The sequence below is a fragment of the Sorex fumeus genome, unplaced genomic scaffold, assembly GCF_029834395.1.
Source record: "Sorex fumeus unplaced genomic scaffold, SorFum_2.1 ptg000061l, whole genome shotgun sequence".
Lineage (NCBI taxonomy): Eukaryota > Metazoa > Chordata > Mammalia > Eulipotyphla > Soricidae > Sorex > Sorex fumeus.
In genome coordinates, this window is record NW_026606118.1 from 58201260 (window position 1) to 58214946 (window position 13687).

Consider the following 13687-nt stretch of genomic DNA (forward strand, 5'->3'; position numbering starts at 1 on the left):
AGTGGGTTTCTTGCCATTCCTGCGGGCACACAGGCACATAGGACCAGCACTAGACCCTCTTAGGACACAAAACCAAAGATCTCTTGAGCACTTGGCTGCAGTGGCTTCAGTGAATATTTGTCGGATGAATAATGGCGCTTAATTGATTAATAATGTGTACGTTTGGAATTAGCATCCATGCTTTTGGCATCGGACATGAGACCATGATGGGGGGATTCGGGCACTGCTCACTTCTGTCGAGTCTGGACAAGAACACAGTTCAGGCCTTGTGCCCCACCTTCCTGGGCTTCCCGGGCTCCGTGCCCTGACCTCTCACAGAGGTTGGCCAGGGGGAGGAGTGCTTGGGTGGGTGCCCCCATACCTAGCAGTGCAGGGGAGGAAGTAGAGGCAAGGAGCCCTCCTTCCCAACCCGGAACCTCACTCTGCAAATTTCCCAGGTTCCCTTCAGAAAGCCCCCTTCCTCCAGGGAGACCACCCCAATTCTGCCTCCTCTAAATCTGCCAAATTCTTCCTTCTCAGAACACACAGGCACGGGAGAGTTTTTGTTTTTTCTTTAATGCTGGCGTGAGGCAAGTAAGTTCTCTAATTGTGCTCAAATGCCTCAGCTCTTGGGAGGACCCTCCCCTTTAAGAAGCTTCCAGTTCGGGGGTGAGGACACTAGGGATAAGGCTTGCATGTGGCCCACTTAAGGTTCCATCCCGGCACCCGCTATGGAGCCCCGAGCACCTCCCGGAGTGAGCCCTAAGCGCAGAGCCAGGAGTCAGCCCTGAGCATCATCGCGTGCGGCCAGACGACCAGCAAATCAGCTGCGGGTCTGAAAGGAGAGACGCCACCCTTAGAAAATCCCGCGTGTGCGGGAGGAGACAGGATCCTGGGGGAGACAGGATCCTGGGGGAGACAGGATCCTGGGGGAGACAGGATCCCGGGGGATACAGGATGCTGCGCGCTCCGGGATGCAGGAGGAGGCCGGCTCCGGGCAGGAACGACGCGCGCCCGCGCTGGACCGGGCCCGGCCTCGGTGCCAGCGCCGCCTCCTCTCCGCAGCGGGGCTCGGGGCCTTAGGGATCCCGCGGGTCGGCGTGAACCCGGAGGCCCGTCCGGGCGGAGCAGCGCGGGCAGGCGGGGGCCGGCGAGTCCTCGGCGCGGGGTCGCCCCAGCCGGGCGGGATGCGCGGCGGGTCGGGGCCGGCGCGGGCGGCGCGGGCGCGGGCGCGGGGCGGGCCGGGGCGCGGGCGGGCGCGGGCGGCCGGGCAGGGCGCGGAGGCGGCCGCAGGTCAGAAGCACGTTCAGGAGCAGCAGCTTGAAGAGCAGCAGCCGCAGCGCCCCCAGCTGCAGCGCCAGGCCCCGCGTGCCTGCGGGCGGGGAACGGCGTGAGTGCGGGGCTGGGGTGCCGCCCCCGCGCATCCCTCCCCCGGGTCCTGCGGGCGCCCTGCCCGTTTCTCCCGGGGTGCGGTGTTGGGTCCCACCCAGCCGTGCACTCTGCACTCGGGGATCACCCCTGGGCAGGGAACTCTAGGGGATGCTGAGAATCGAACCTGGATCGAGCGCGTGGAAGGCAAGCGCCTTACCCGCTCCGCCTGTACTTTTCAGGTGTCTGTGATTTGGGTTTTTTTTTTTTTTTTTTTTTTTTGCTTATTGGGTCACACCCAGCGTTGCACAGGGGTTACGCCTGGCTCATGCATTCAGGAATTACTCCTGGCGGTGCTTGGGGGGATCATATGGGATGCTGGGAATCGAACTCCGATTGGCAGCGTGCAAGGCAAACGCCCTACCCACTGTGCTATGCTCCAGGCCCTGTGATTGGGTTCTTGCTTTTTTATTTTTATTTTTGCCCCGCGGGGGTGGGAATGCTGTCACATCCAGCGATGCTCCTGGCTCTGCATTCAGAATCACTCCCCGTGGTGATCAGGGAACATATGAGGTGCTAGGGAATCGAACCCAGATCTGCAGCGTGCAAGGCAAACGGTCTACCCTCGGTACTATCTCCTAGCCCACCACCCCACCCAACCTCCAACCTGATTCTAACCTCCCCTACTCCCTTACAGATCACATGTGCAGGTGCCTTAGGTCAGGGAAGGACTCAGGTGATAGCACCTGCCTTGGTGTGCCAGGCCTGTTCAGTGTTCCAGTTTCCCCCCGCTCCTGCCCCGTGCACACACCTGGCACCGAGGAAGAGAGAAATTAATAGCAAATCCCTCTCTAGCCTTCACTGTCTCCCTGAGCATGGTGGGCATATGGGTGGGGCGCAGGGGACGGGGAGGAGGCAGGGGGAAATCGGAGAGAGGTAGGAATTGGTATTCACGGAGGAGAGGAGCCAGTTCAAAACTTTTTCTTCTCTTGTTTATTTTAGTGGGGGAAGGTGCAGGGTTTGGGCCACACCCAGAGGTGCTCAGGGTTTACTCTGGCTCTGGGCTCAGGGATCACTCTGGCGGGGTGCAGGGTGCTGAGGACTGAGCTGAGGGAGGCCACATGCAAGGCAAGTGCCTCACACCAGGCTGCTCACTTGCTTGCTTTCCTGTTCTTGCTTCTTGCCCGCCCTTCCTTCCTTCCTCCCTCCTTCCTTCCTTCCCTTCCTTCCTTCCTTCCTTCCTTCCTTCCTCCTTCCTCCTTCCTTCCCTTCCTACCCTTCCTTCCTTCCTTCCTTCCTTCCTTCCTTCCTTCCTTCCTTCCTTCCTTCCTTTCTTCCTTCCTTCCCTTCCTTCCTTCCCTTCCTTCCTTCCTTCCTTCCTTCCTTCCTTCCATTCCTTCCTTCCTTCACTCACTCCCTCCCTCCCTCCCTCCCTTCCTTCCTTCCTTCCTTCCTTCCTTCCTTAACCCTTCTTTCCTTCTTCCTTCCTTTCCTTCCTTCCCTCCCTCCCTCCTCCCCTCCCTTCCTTCCTTCCTTTCCTTCCTTCCTTCCTTCCTTCCTTCCCTTCCTTCCTTCCCTTCCTTCCCTTCCTTCCTTCCTTCCTTCCCTTCCTTCCTTCCTTCCTTCCTTCCTTCCTTCCTTCCTTCCTTCCCTTCCTTCCCTCCTTCCTTCCTTCTTCCCTCCTTCCCTCCCTCCCTTCCTTCCTTACTTCCCTCTTTCTTCCTTCCTTCCTCCTTCCTTTCCTTCCTTCCCTCCCTCCCTCCCTCCCTCCCTCCCTCCCTTCCTTCCTTCCTTCCTTCCTTCCTTCCTTCCTTCTTTCCTTCCTTCCCTTCCTTCCTTCCCTTCCTTCCCTTCCTTCCTTCCCTTCCTTCCCTTCCTTCCTTCCTTCCTTCCTTCCTTCCCTTCCTTCTTCCTTCCTTCCCTTCCTTCCTTCCTTCCCTCCTTCCCTCCCTCCCTTCCTTCCTTACTTCCCTTCTTTCCTTCCTTCCTTCCTTCCTTCCTTCCTTCCCTCCCTCCCTCCCTCCCTCCCTCCCTCCCTTCCTTCCTTCCTTCCTTCCTTCTCTTCCTTCCTTCCTCCTTCCTTCCCTTCCTACCCTTCCTTCCCTTCCTTCCTTCCTTCCTTCCTTCCTTCCTTCCTTCCTTCCTTCCTTCCCTTCCTACCCTTCCTTCCTTCCCTTCCTTCCTTCCTTCCTTCCTTCCTTCCTTCCCTTCCTTCCTTCCCTTCCTTCCCTTCCTTCCTTCCCTTCCTTCCTCCTTCCTTCCCTTCCTTCCTTCCTTCCTTCCTTCCTTCCTTCCTTCCTTCCCTTCCTCCTTCCTTCTTCTTTCCTTCTTCCTTCCTTTCTCCTTCCTTCCCTTCCTTCCCTTCCTTCCTTCCTTCCTTCCCTTCCTTCCTTCCTTCCTTCCTTCCTTCCTTCCTTCCTTCTTTCTTCCTTCCTTCCCTTCCTTCCCTTCCTTCCCTTCCTTCCTTTCCTTCCTTCCTTCCTTCCTTCCTTCCTTCTTCCTTCCTTCCTTCCTTCCCTTCCTTCCCTTCCTTCCTTTCCTTCCTTCCTCTTCCTTCTTCCTTCTTCCTTCCTTCCTTCCTTCCCTTCCTTCCTTCCTTCCTTCCTTCCTTCCTTCCTTCCCTCCCTTCCTTCCCTTCCTTCCCTTCCTTCCTTCCCTTCCTTCCTTCCTTCCTTCCTTCCTTCCTTCTTCCTTCCTTCTTCCTTCCTTCCCTTCCTTCCTTCCCTTCCTTCCCTTCCTTCCTTTCCTTCCTTCCTTCCTTCCTTCCTTCCTTCCTTCCTTCCTTCCTTCCCTTCCTTCCTTCCTTCCTTCTTTCCTTCCTTCTTTCCTTCCTTCCTTCCTTCCTTCCTTCCTTCCTTCCTTCCTTCCCTTCCTTCTTCCTTCCCTTCCTTCCTTCCTTTCCTTTCTTCTCCTTTCTCTCTTTTTTCCTTCTCTCTTTCTCTTGACCTTCCTTCCTTCCCTTCCTTCCTTCCTTCCTTCCTTCCTTCCTTCCTTCCTTCCTTCCTTCCCTTCCTTCCCTTCCTTCCTTCCTTCCCTTCCTTCCCTTCCTTCCTTCCTTCCTTCCTTCCTTCCTTCCCTTCCTTCCTTCCTTCCTTCCTTTCTTCTTCCTTCCCTTCCTTCCTTCCTTCCTTCCCTTCCTTCCTTCCCTTCCTTCCTTCCTTCCTTCCTTCCTTCCTTCCTTCCTTCCTTCCCTTCTACCCTTCCTTCCCTTCCTTCCTTCCTTCCTTCCTTCCTTCCTTCCTTTCTTCCTTCCTTCCCTTCCTTCCTTCCCTTCCTTCCCTTCCTTCCTTTCCTTCCTTCCTTCCTTCCTTCCTTCCTTCCTTCCTTCCTTCCTTCCTTCCTACCCTTCCTTCCCTTCCTTCCTTCCTTCCTTCCTTCCTTCCTTCCTTCCTTCCTTCTCTTTCTTCCTTCCTTCCCTTCCTTCCCTTCCTTCCCTTCCTTCCTTCCCTTCCTTCCTTCCTTCCTTCCTTCCTTCCATTCCTTCCTTCCTTCCTTCCCTCCCTCCCTCCCTCCCTTCCTTCCTTCCTTCCCTTCTTTCCTTCCTTCCTTCCTTCCTTTCCTTCCTTCCTTCCCTCCCTCCCTCCTCCCTCCCTCCCCCTCCCTTCCTTCCCTTCCTTCCTTCCTTCCTTCCTTCCTTCCTTCCTTTCTTCCTTCCTTCCCTTCCTTCCTTCCTTCCCTTCCTTCCTTCCTTCCTTCCTTCCTTCCTTCCTTCCTTCCTTCCTTCCCTTCCTTCCTTCCTTCCTTCCTTCCCTTCCTTCCTTCCTTCCTTCCTTCCTTCCTTCCTTCCTTCCTTCCTTCCCTTCCTTCCCTTCCTTCCTTCCCTTCCTTCCTTCCTTCCTTCCTTCCTTCCTCCTTCCTTCCCTTCCATCCTTCCCTTCCTTCCCTTCCTTCCTTCCCTTCCTTCCTTCCTTCCTTCCTTCCTTCCCTTCCTTCCTTCCCTTCCTTCCTTCCCTTCATTCCTTCCTTCCTTCCTTTCTTCCTTCCTTCCTTCCTTTCTTCCTTCCTTCCCTTCCTTCCTTCCCTTCCTTCCCTTCCTTCCTTCCCTTCCTTCCTTCCTTCCTTCCTTCCTTCCTTCCTTCCTTCCTTCCTTCCTTCCCTTCCTTCTTCCTTCCCTTCCTTCCTTCCTTCCTTCCCTTCCTTCCTTCCTTTCCTTTCTTCTCCTTTCTCTCTTTTTTCCTTCTCTCTTTCTCTTGACCTTCCTTCCTTCCTTCCTTCCTTCCCTTCCTTCCTTCCTTCCTTCCTTCCTTCCTTCCTTCCTTCCTTCCTTCCTTCCCTTCCTTCCCTTCCTTCCTTCCTTCCCTTCCTTCCCTTCCTTCCTTCCTTCCCTTCCTTCCTTCCTTCCTTCCTTCCTTCCTTCCCTTCCTTCTTCCTTCCTTCCTTCCTTCCTTCCCTTCCTTCTTCCTTCCTTCCCTTCCTTCCTTCCCTTCCTTCCTTCCTTCCTTCCTTCCTTCCTTCCTTCCTTCCTTCCCTTCCTTCCTTCCCTTCCTTCCTTCCTTCCTTCCTTCCTTCCTTCCCTTCCTTCCTTCCCTTCCTTCCCTTCCTTCCTTCCCTTCCTTCCTTCCTTCCTTCCTTCCTTCCTTCCTTCCTTCCTTTCTTCCTTTCTTCCTTCCTTCCCTTCCTTCCTTCCCTTCCTTCCCTTCCTTCCTTCCCTTCCTTCCTTCCTTCCTTCCTTCCTTCCTTCCTTCCTTCCTTCCTTCCCTTCCTTCCTTCCTTCCTTCCTTCCTTCCTTCCTTCCTTCCCTTCCTTCTTCCTTCCCTTCCTTCCTTCCTTCCTTCCCTTCCTTCCTTCCTTTCCTTTCTTCTCCTTTCTCTCTTTTTTCCTTCTCTCTTTCTCTTGACCTTCCTTCCTTTCCTTTCTTCTCCTTTCTCTCTTTTTTCCTTCTCTCTTTCTCTTGACCTTCCTTCCTTCCCTTCCTTCCTTCCTTCTTTCCTTCCTTCCTTCCTTCCTTCCTTCCTTCCTTCCTTCCTTCCTTCCTTCCCTTCCTTCCTTCCTTCCCTTCCTTCCCTTCCTTCCTTCCTTCCTTCCTTCCTTCCCTTCCTTCCTTCCTTCCTTCCTTCCTTCCTTCCCTTCCTTCTTCCTTCCTTCCTTCCTTCCTTCCTTCCTTCCCTTCCTTCTTCCTTCCTTTCCTTCCTTCCTTCCTTCCTTCCTTCCTTCCTTCCTTTCCTTTCTTCTCCTTTCTCTCTTTTTTCCTTCTCTCTTTCTCTTGACCTTCCTTCCTTCCTTCCTTCCTAACTTTTTTCCTTCCAACTTCTTTCCTTTCTTTCCTTCTTCTTTCTTTCTTTCTTTCTTTCTTTCTTTCTTTCTTTCTTTCTTTCTTTCCTTCCTTCTCCTTTCTTTCTTTCTTTCTTTCTTTCTCTCTCTCTTTCCTTTTTCTTCCTCTCTTTCTCTCATTCTCTCTCGACCTCTCTTCCTTCTTTCCTTCCTTCTCTTTATTTTTTCTTTCTCTCTTTCTCTCTCTTTCTTCTTTCTTTCTTTCTCTTGTTCTCTCTCTCGACCTTCCTTCTTTCCTTCCAACTTCCTTCCTTTCTTTCCTTCTCTCTCTTTCTTTCTTTCTCTCTCTCTCTCTTTATTTTTCTTTCTCTCTTTCTCTCTCTTTCTTCTTTCTTTCTTTCTCTTGTTCTCTCTCTCGACCTTCCTTCTTTCCTTCCAACTTCCTTCCTTTCTTTCCTTCTCTCTCTTTCTTTCTTTCTCTCTCTCTCTTTATTTTTTTCTTTCTCTCTTTCTCTCTTTGTCTCTCTCAACCTTCCTTCCTTCCGTAAACGGAATCCAGGGCCTTGCTTTAATTATTTTATTTTGTTTTCTTAATTTTTGCAGTGTGGGGGATCAAGCCTTGGGCCTCACTCTAGGGTGGAGCAAGTACTCTAGCCCTGAGCTTTATGCCTGCCCTTCAGAATTCTGTCTCTTGGCTGTTGAACCCCCTCCAGTAGCCCCCACGTCCCCCCACTATGCTGCAGTGCTGTTCCATTTCACATCCCTGTCAGCTCTGCTCTGTGCCTCTCAGCTGGGGGTCAGGAAATTCAGCCCCCACTTACCAATGGGGAGACTGAGGCCCAGGCTAGCAGGTGCCCCAACCCCAGCAGGGCAGGCTCTTCAAAGATGACCACCTGGGACCAGAGTAATAAGCGGGAAGGCATTTGCCTTGTATGGCAAATCTGGTTTGCCTTCAATTTGGATTCAGTCCTTGACACCCCACATGGTCCCCCAGCACCGCCCGGCGTGATGCCTGAGCACAGAGCCAGGAGTAAGTCCTGAGCACCACCAGGCTTGGCCCACAAAGAAACACAAGGGCTGAAGCGATAGCACAGCAGGTAGGGCGTCCTTACATGCAGCCCACCCGTGTTCGATTCCCAGCATCCCATATGGTCCCCCCGAGCACTACCAGGAGTAATTCCTGAGTGCATGAGCCAGGAGTAACCCCTGGGCATCGCCGGGTGTGATCCAGAAAGAAAAAAAAAAAGAGAAAAATAAAGACACCCACCAGACAGTGACCCGAGCAGCATCTGTGGCCGTGACACCCACACTCACCTCTGAGAGGCTCCCAGAAGCAGTTCCTGGCTGAGGAAGCCTTTCCTGTGGGACAGGGAGGACAGGGAGTGAGTGTTACAGGTGACGCTCACCCCCTACTCCCTAGTGTCAGGACCAGCCCCAGGTTAGCTCTTTAGGGCAGGGGTGAGGGGGGAAGCAATGGACACTGATTCACAGCTGCCACTGAGCCCCTGTGCTGCGTGTCTCTGAACCCCACCCCTGCTTGCCCCTCTTCTCTGGGCCCTGCACTCTGAGGGAGGAAGGCGGGATGCTTATTCAGCTAACGTCTCCCCTGGGAAGCCGACAGATGTAACACAATCCAAAGACAGGGAAGCAGCCAGCTGGTGGTTCAGAGAGGAGGTGGCTTGGGACAAGTTATTCCACCTCCCCAGGCCTGCGAAATGAGGGAAACAGATGACCTAGCTCAGACACGGGAAATGTCTCGAGCAATGCAGAGTAGTAACAGCAAGCTTTATTGCGCGTTTGCTCCATATTTATTTATTTATTTATTATTGGTTTGGGAGCCATACCTGGCAATACTTGGGGGTTACACTCGGGAATCCTGGTGGTGCTCGGGGGACCACCTGGGATGCTGGGGATCAAACCTGGGTGGGCCGAGTACAAGGCAAGCACTTTACCCAGTGTAGTAATTCTCCAGCCCTGTGCTCTGTATTTAGTGCTCGTGTGGTTCTGACAGGTAGGGCCTCACACATAGGGCAATCTATAGATAGAACTATGAACCCTAGGGCTGGGGTTTTTAAATTAGTTTTACTTTTGTTTTTGGCCCACACCTGGCGATGCCCAGGGGTTACTCCTGGCTCTGCGCTCAGGAATTATTCCTATCGCTGTTTAGGGAACCATATGGGTTATGAGGAACTGAACCTGGATTGGCCACATGCAAGGCAAATACCCTTCCCACTGTACTTTCTGGCCCCTATAGTTTTTTTTTTTTCTTTTTGGGTCACACCCGGCAATGCACAGGGGTTATTCCTGGCTCGTGCACTCAGGAATTACTCCTGGCGGTGCTCGGGGGACCATATGGGATGCTGGGAATCGAACCCGGGTTGGCTGCGTGCAAGGCAAACACCCTACCCGCTGTGCTATCACTCCAGCCCCAGGTTTTATTTTATTTTTTATTTTTCTTTTTGCTTTTTGGGTCACACCTGGCGATGCACACGGGTTCCTCCTGACTCTGCACTCAGGAGTTACTCCTGGCGGTGCTCGGGGGCGGGGGGGGGCATATGGGATGCTGGGAATCGAACCCTGGTCGGCCACATGCAAGGCAAACGCCCTACCCGCTGTGCTATTGCTCCAGCCCCTGGCCCCTATAGTTTTTTTTTTTTTAAGCTAGGGATTGAACTCAGGGCCTCACACAGGCAAAACAAGGGTTCTACCTGTCCCCACCTGTCAGCTATTACCCTTGTCATCAGGGCCTCCTTGGACCTGTGTATATGTATAGATTCTGGGAGGGGACTGCTTGAAAGTCACGCATCAGCTCTTAGCATGAGATGAAATGCCACAGCTATAGATCCCAGGACTCAGGGCCCACACTGCCCCTGCCCTGAGCCCAAGCATCACCTGACCTACATGGTTTGCGTTTGGACACCCCTCCTGCCCCCTGGGTCCCCTCCCACCCCCACCCACGTGGTCTGCATCTGGACACTCCTCCCACCCCCTGGCCTCCCTCCCACCACGGCTGGGCACCAGGCCTGGGGAAGTGGCGGGGTGCACACGCACCTGACAGCCGGAGGGGCCGTGTGCTCCAGCTCTGGTTCCCGACTCCCGGCCTCGTGTGACACACCAAAGACTCCCAGGCTGCCAACTCCTCAGAGGGCAGCGAGAGCTGAGCCAGGCCCGTCCAGGTGCCGTCCGCTGCCGGGGAAGGGCCGTAGGTGAAGGCGTCCAGCGCGCTGCCGTTGGCGACTGAGAACCAGATGGGGCTCTCGAGGTGAGGGGGGGCCACGTTGAGGACCAGGCAGACCACCAGTGTCTGCGGCTTTCCACCTACCAGCAGTGTGATGGGTGGGGCCAGAGAGGGAAGGGGGCTGCCCCCTACACCTGCAAGAGAGCAGGCAGCTGTGGGGACCCACTCCTCACACCCTACCCGGCCAGCGTCATGCAGCCCCTCACCCCCGCCAACCTTGGAGCACCCTGTCATTCCGACACATCTAACCTCCCTCCCTTCCCTCCGTCTCCATCCATTTCTCCAGACACCATCCATCATTTCCATGTTTCTTCTCTTTTTTAAATTTTTTTGGGGGGCCACCCCCAGCAGTGCTCAGGTCTTACCCCTGGCTCTGTGCTTAGGGATCAGTCCTGGTGGGGCTTAGGGGACCAGAACCGGTGATGACAAAGACAAGTGCCCTACCTGCTGTACCAGCTCTCCAGCCCACAGCTGTTCTTTCTATCTTCCACCTACATATCCATCCATCCACCCATCCATCCATCCACCCATCCATCCATCCATCCATCCGTCTCCGATCAGATCTGAACCTTCCTGTGCCCGATGTCAGGGACACAGAGTCGAGATGACAACATTTCTCATACCTAGATGTGTCAGCCTCAGGAGTGTGGTTCCGTCTGGAGAGGAAGGAACGGGAAAGAGATCTGAAAGGAGACCAAAGTGATTTCAAATGAATCTGTAACTTTTTGTTTCTCTGCTTCAGAGGTGGCAACATTTATTTTATGTTTTCAATTTTATTTATTTATTTATTTGTTTTTTTTTTTTTGGTCACACCCGGCGATGCACAGGGATTACTCCTGGCTCTGCACTCAGGAATTATTCCTGGTGGTGCTCAGGGGGACATATGGGATGCTGGGAATCGAACCTGGGTTGGCCGCGTGCAAGGCAAACGCCCTACCCGCTGTGCTATTGCTCCAGCCCCGAGGTGGCAACATTTAAACCATTGGTTAATCAGAGTGGATTCTGCATGTGTTTGTCCTGTTATTTTCTGTATCCCTTCCCCATCACACACACACACAAACACACACACACACACACACACACACACACACACAGGCAGTGCTCTGGGCTTACTCCTGGCTCTTGCGCCAGGCATCACTCCTGGAGGGGGACCATGTGATGCTGGGGATCAAATTGGCTTGGCAAATGCCCTACTGGACTAGAGATCCAGCCTCTGATCTCTGTACTGTTTTGGGAGAGGATCTCAGCCAATCAGGAGCCTCCTGCAGGCAGTGCAGGGATCAAACTTGGGGCTCTCACATGCACCCAGCCACTTAAGAATCTCTAAGGCTCCATTCTCTGTTCTTCTGTGTATACTGGTTTTTATTTATTTATTTTTTTTAGTTTTTTGGGAGACACATCAGGAGGTGCTCAGGGCTTACCCCTGGCTCTGTGCTTAGGATCATCCTGGTGGTGCTCAGGGGACCATGTACAGAGTTTGGGACCAAACTGGGGTTGGTTGCTTAGAAGACAAGGCCTTACTCCTGTACTATCTCTCCAGCCCAGTAATACTTTGAAAACAGCATCACTTAGGGTCAAAGACATAGTGCAGAGCTGAAGTTTCTTGCCTTGCACGCTGCTGACCCTGGTTCAGTCCCTTGTATCACCGTATCACTGTCATCCCATTGTTCATTGATTTCCTCAAGCAGGTGCCAGTAACGTCTCCATTCGCCCCTGCCCTGAGATTTTAGCAACCTCTCCTTACTCGTCCTTCCCAACGGTGCCTTATTGGAGACTCTTTCAGGGTCAGGCGAATAAGACCCGTTATTGTCACTGTTTTTGACATATCGGATACGCCACGGGGAGCTTGCCAGGTTCTGCCGTGTGGGCGGAATACTCTTAGTAGCTTGTCGGGCTCTCCGAGAGAGACCACATTCAATCCCTGAGTACCACCAGGAGTAAGCCCTTAGCACTTCTGGGTGTAGCCCCCAGACAAAACAAACCAAAAGAGCATTGTTGAATTGTGTAGTATTCACGTACTATATAATTAATGTATTTAATATGCATATTTTTATTTTATAATTCAAACACAAAAATGAGTTATGTGAAACGTCTGTCCTAGTTTTCAGAATAGTCCAGATTTTCCACAAGTAATGTTAGTAAAAATTACTAATGTACAACATGCTATTTAACAGGCAAAATGTCATTTTTTGAATAAACAGATTTTTTTGCATAAATAAAATATCAAAGGTTAAAACCTACAAGCAGAGAAATAGTACAGGGTTAAGGCCATTGCCTTACACACAGTTGACCTGATTTGATCCCTGGCACCAGGCGTGGTGTCCCAAGCGCCATCAGGAGTGATCCCTGAGCGCCGAGCCAGGAGTCAGCCCCAAGTATAGCTGGATGTAGCCCACAAACCAAAAACAAAAATAATTTTAAAGGATGACTAGAAAATGCCAGTAAAATGAATCACTGTCACTGTCCTCCCGTTGTTCATCGATTTGCTCGAGCGGGCCCAGTAACGTCTCCATTGTGAGACTTGTTGTTACTGTGTTTGGTATATCGAATACGTCACGGGGAGCTTGCCAGATGGATATTAATATTAATAAGATACTGTGCACAACGGGACTAGAGCAGGCGAGGAGTGAGCTCCAGGAACCCCCAACCTCCCAAGCGTTTACACTTGTAGAGTTCAGCTTCCACCTTCTAGAGGAAGTCTCCCAGGACTACTCCTGACCCCACCACTTCCTTCTCGAGCCTCCCCTCAGGGCTGTCCTGCTTCCTAATGGTGGGGTGTTTTTCCTAGAGAGAAAGGGGGTGGGGAGGGAAGGGGGAGACCAGCTTTAGATCAAGCCCATGGCAGACTTCCAGGCCCCCCGCCGTGACCACACACATGAAAACGTGAACACGCTCCCAGGTGAAGCTGGATTTTTCCAATCCCCAGCCTTCATCTCCAGAGGGTTGGGGGTAAATACCCCTGGAAGTCACTGACACTCAGATCCCGGTACCCCTGAGGCTTCTCCTGAGCTCACTGTAAGGGGGTGGGGCAGGATGACAGGAAAAGCTGTGGCCAGGTCATCAGGGCCGTCACCCCAGCCACTAGCACACAGTGCTAGGCTGCCCTGGTTCCTGTTTGTCTCTCTTCCAGGAAATGGAGGTCCCCCCGAGGTGCCGGGGGCCAGCTGCAGACCTGAGGCTTGTGGGCTGGGGAAGAGGCACCCACAGCAGTTACCCCGTTACCCACCGGCGGCACCAGGGCAGCAGGACATGGGGCCCAGAGTAAAGATGCTATTGGGACCGGAGTGATGGCACAGCAGGGAGGGCGTTTGCCTTGCAAGCCGTCGACCCAGGTTTGATCCCTAGGATCCCATCTGATCCCCTGAGCACCACGCTAGGAGTGATCCCTGAGCACTGATGGGTGTGACCCCCAAACAAAAACAGAGTGAAGGAGCCAGGAGCCAAGGATAGAAAGACGTGAGACCCTCCCTGGCACAGGCCCCCAAAGTCTCTGCCCTTCAGCCCCCTGATTCCCAGAGCTGGAGAGAAGGGTCCCAGGCCGCTGACACCCACAGTGAGGGACGCAAGCGGGGCTCACCTGTGGGCAGGGCCGGACACCTGAGGGCCAGGAGAAGCAGCAGCCAAGGCCCCGGCCTGGCCATGGTCCCCCCAGGGTGCCAGGAGCCAGCCGCAGAGCCAAGGCATGTGTACTGGGGAAGAGACACCCCAGCACTGATGCCCAGGACATGGGCCCAGCTGTGCCTCAGCCGCTTGCCTCAGCACCCTGCCCTGCCCCCAGCCTGGCCCCCAAACCCAGCCCTCCAAGGTGCCGCTCCCACAGCGCACCTGGACCCGGCTGCCCACACTCCCGCAGAGGGCAGTGCCATCTGCGGGAGATAGCATGAGGCCCTG

General features: G+C 53.7%; 1 protein-coding gene across 1 annotated transcript; it reads right to left on the reverse strand.

Moving 5' to 3' along the window:
* Nucleotides 1-773: 773 nt before the first annotated feature.
* PTCRA (pre T cell antigen receptor alpha) lies at nt 774-13437 on the reverse strand. The gene is made up of 6 exons (XM_056125900.1): nt 13374-13437; nt 10420-10479; nt 9610-9930; nt 7873-7917; nt 1238-1351; nt 774-814 (listed from the first exon to the last, which is right to left on the reverse strand). The coding sequence occupies exons 1-6, from the start codon at nt 13435-13437 to the stop codon at nt 774-776; spliced, it is 645 nt and encodes a 214-aa protein (XP_055981875.1).
* Nucleotides 13438-13687: the final 250 nt, after the last annotated feature.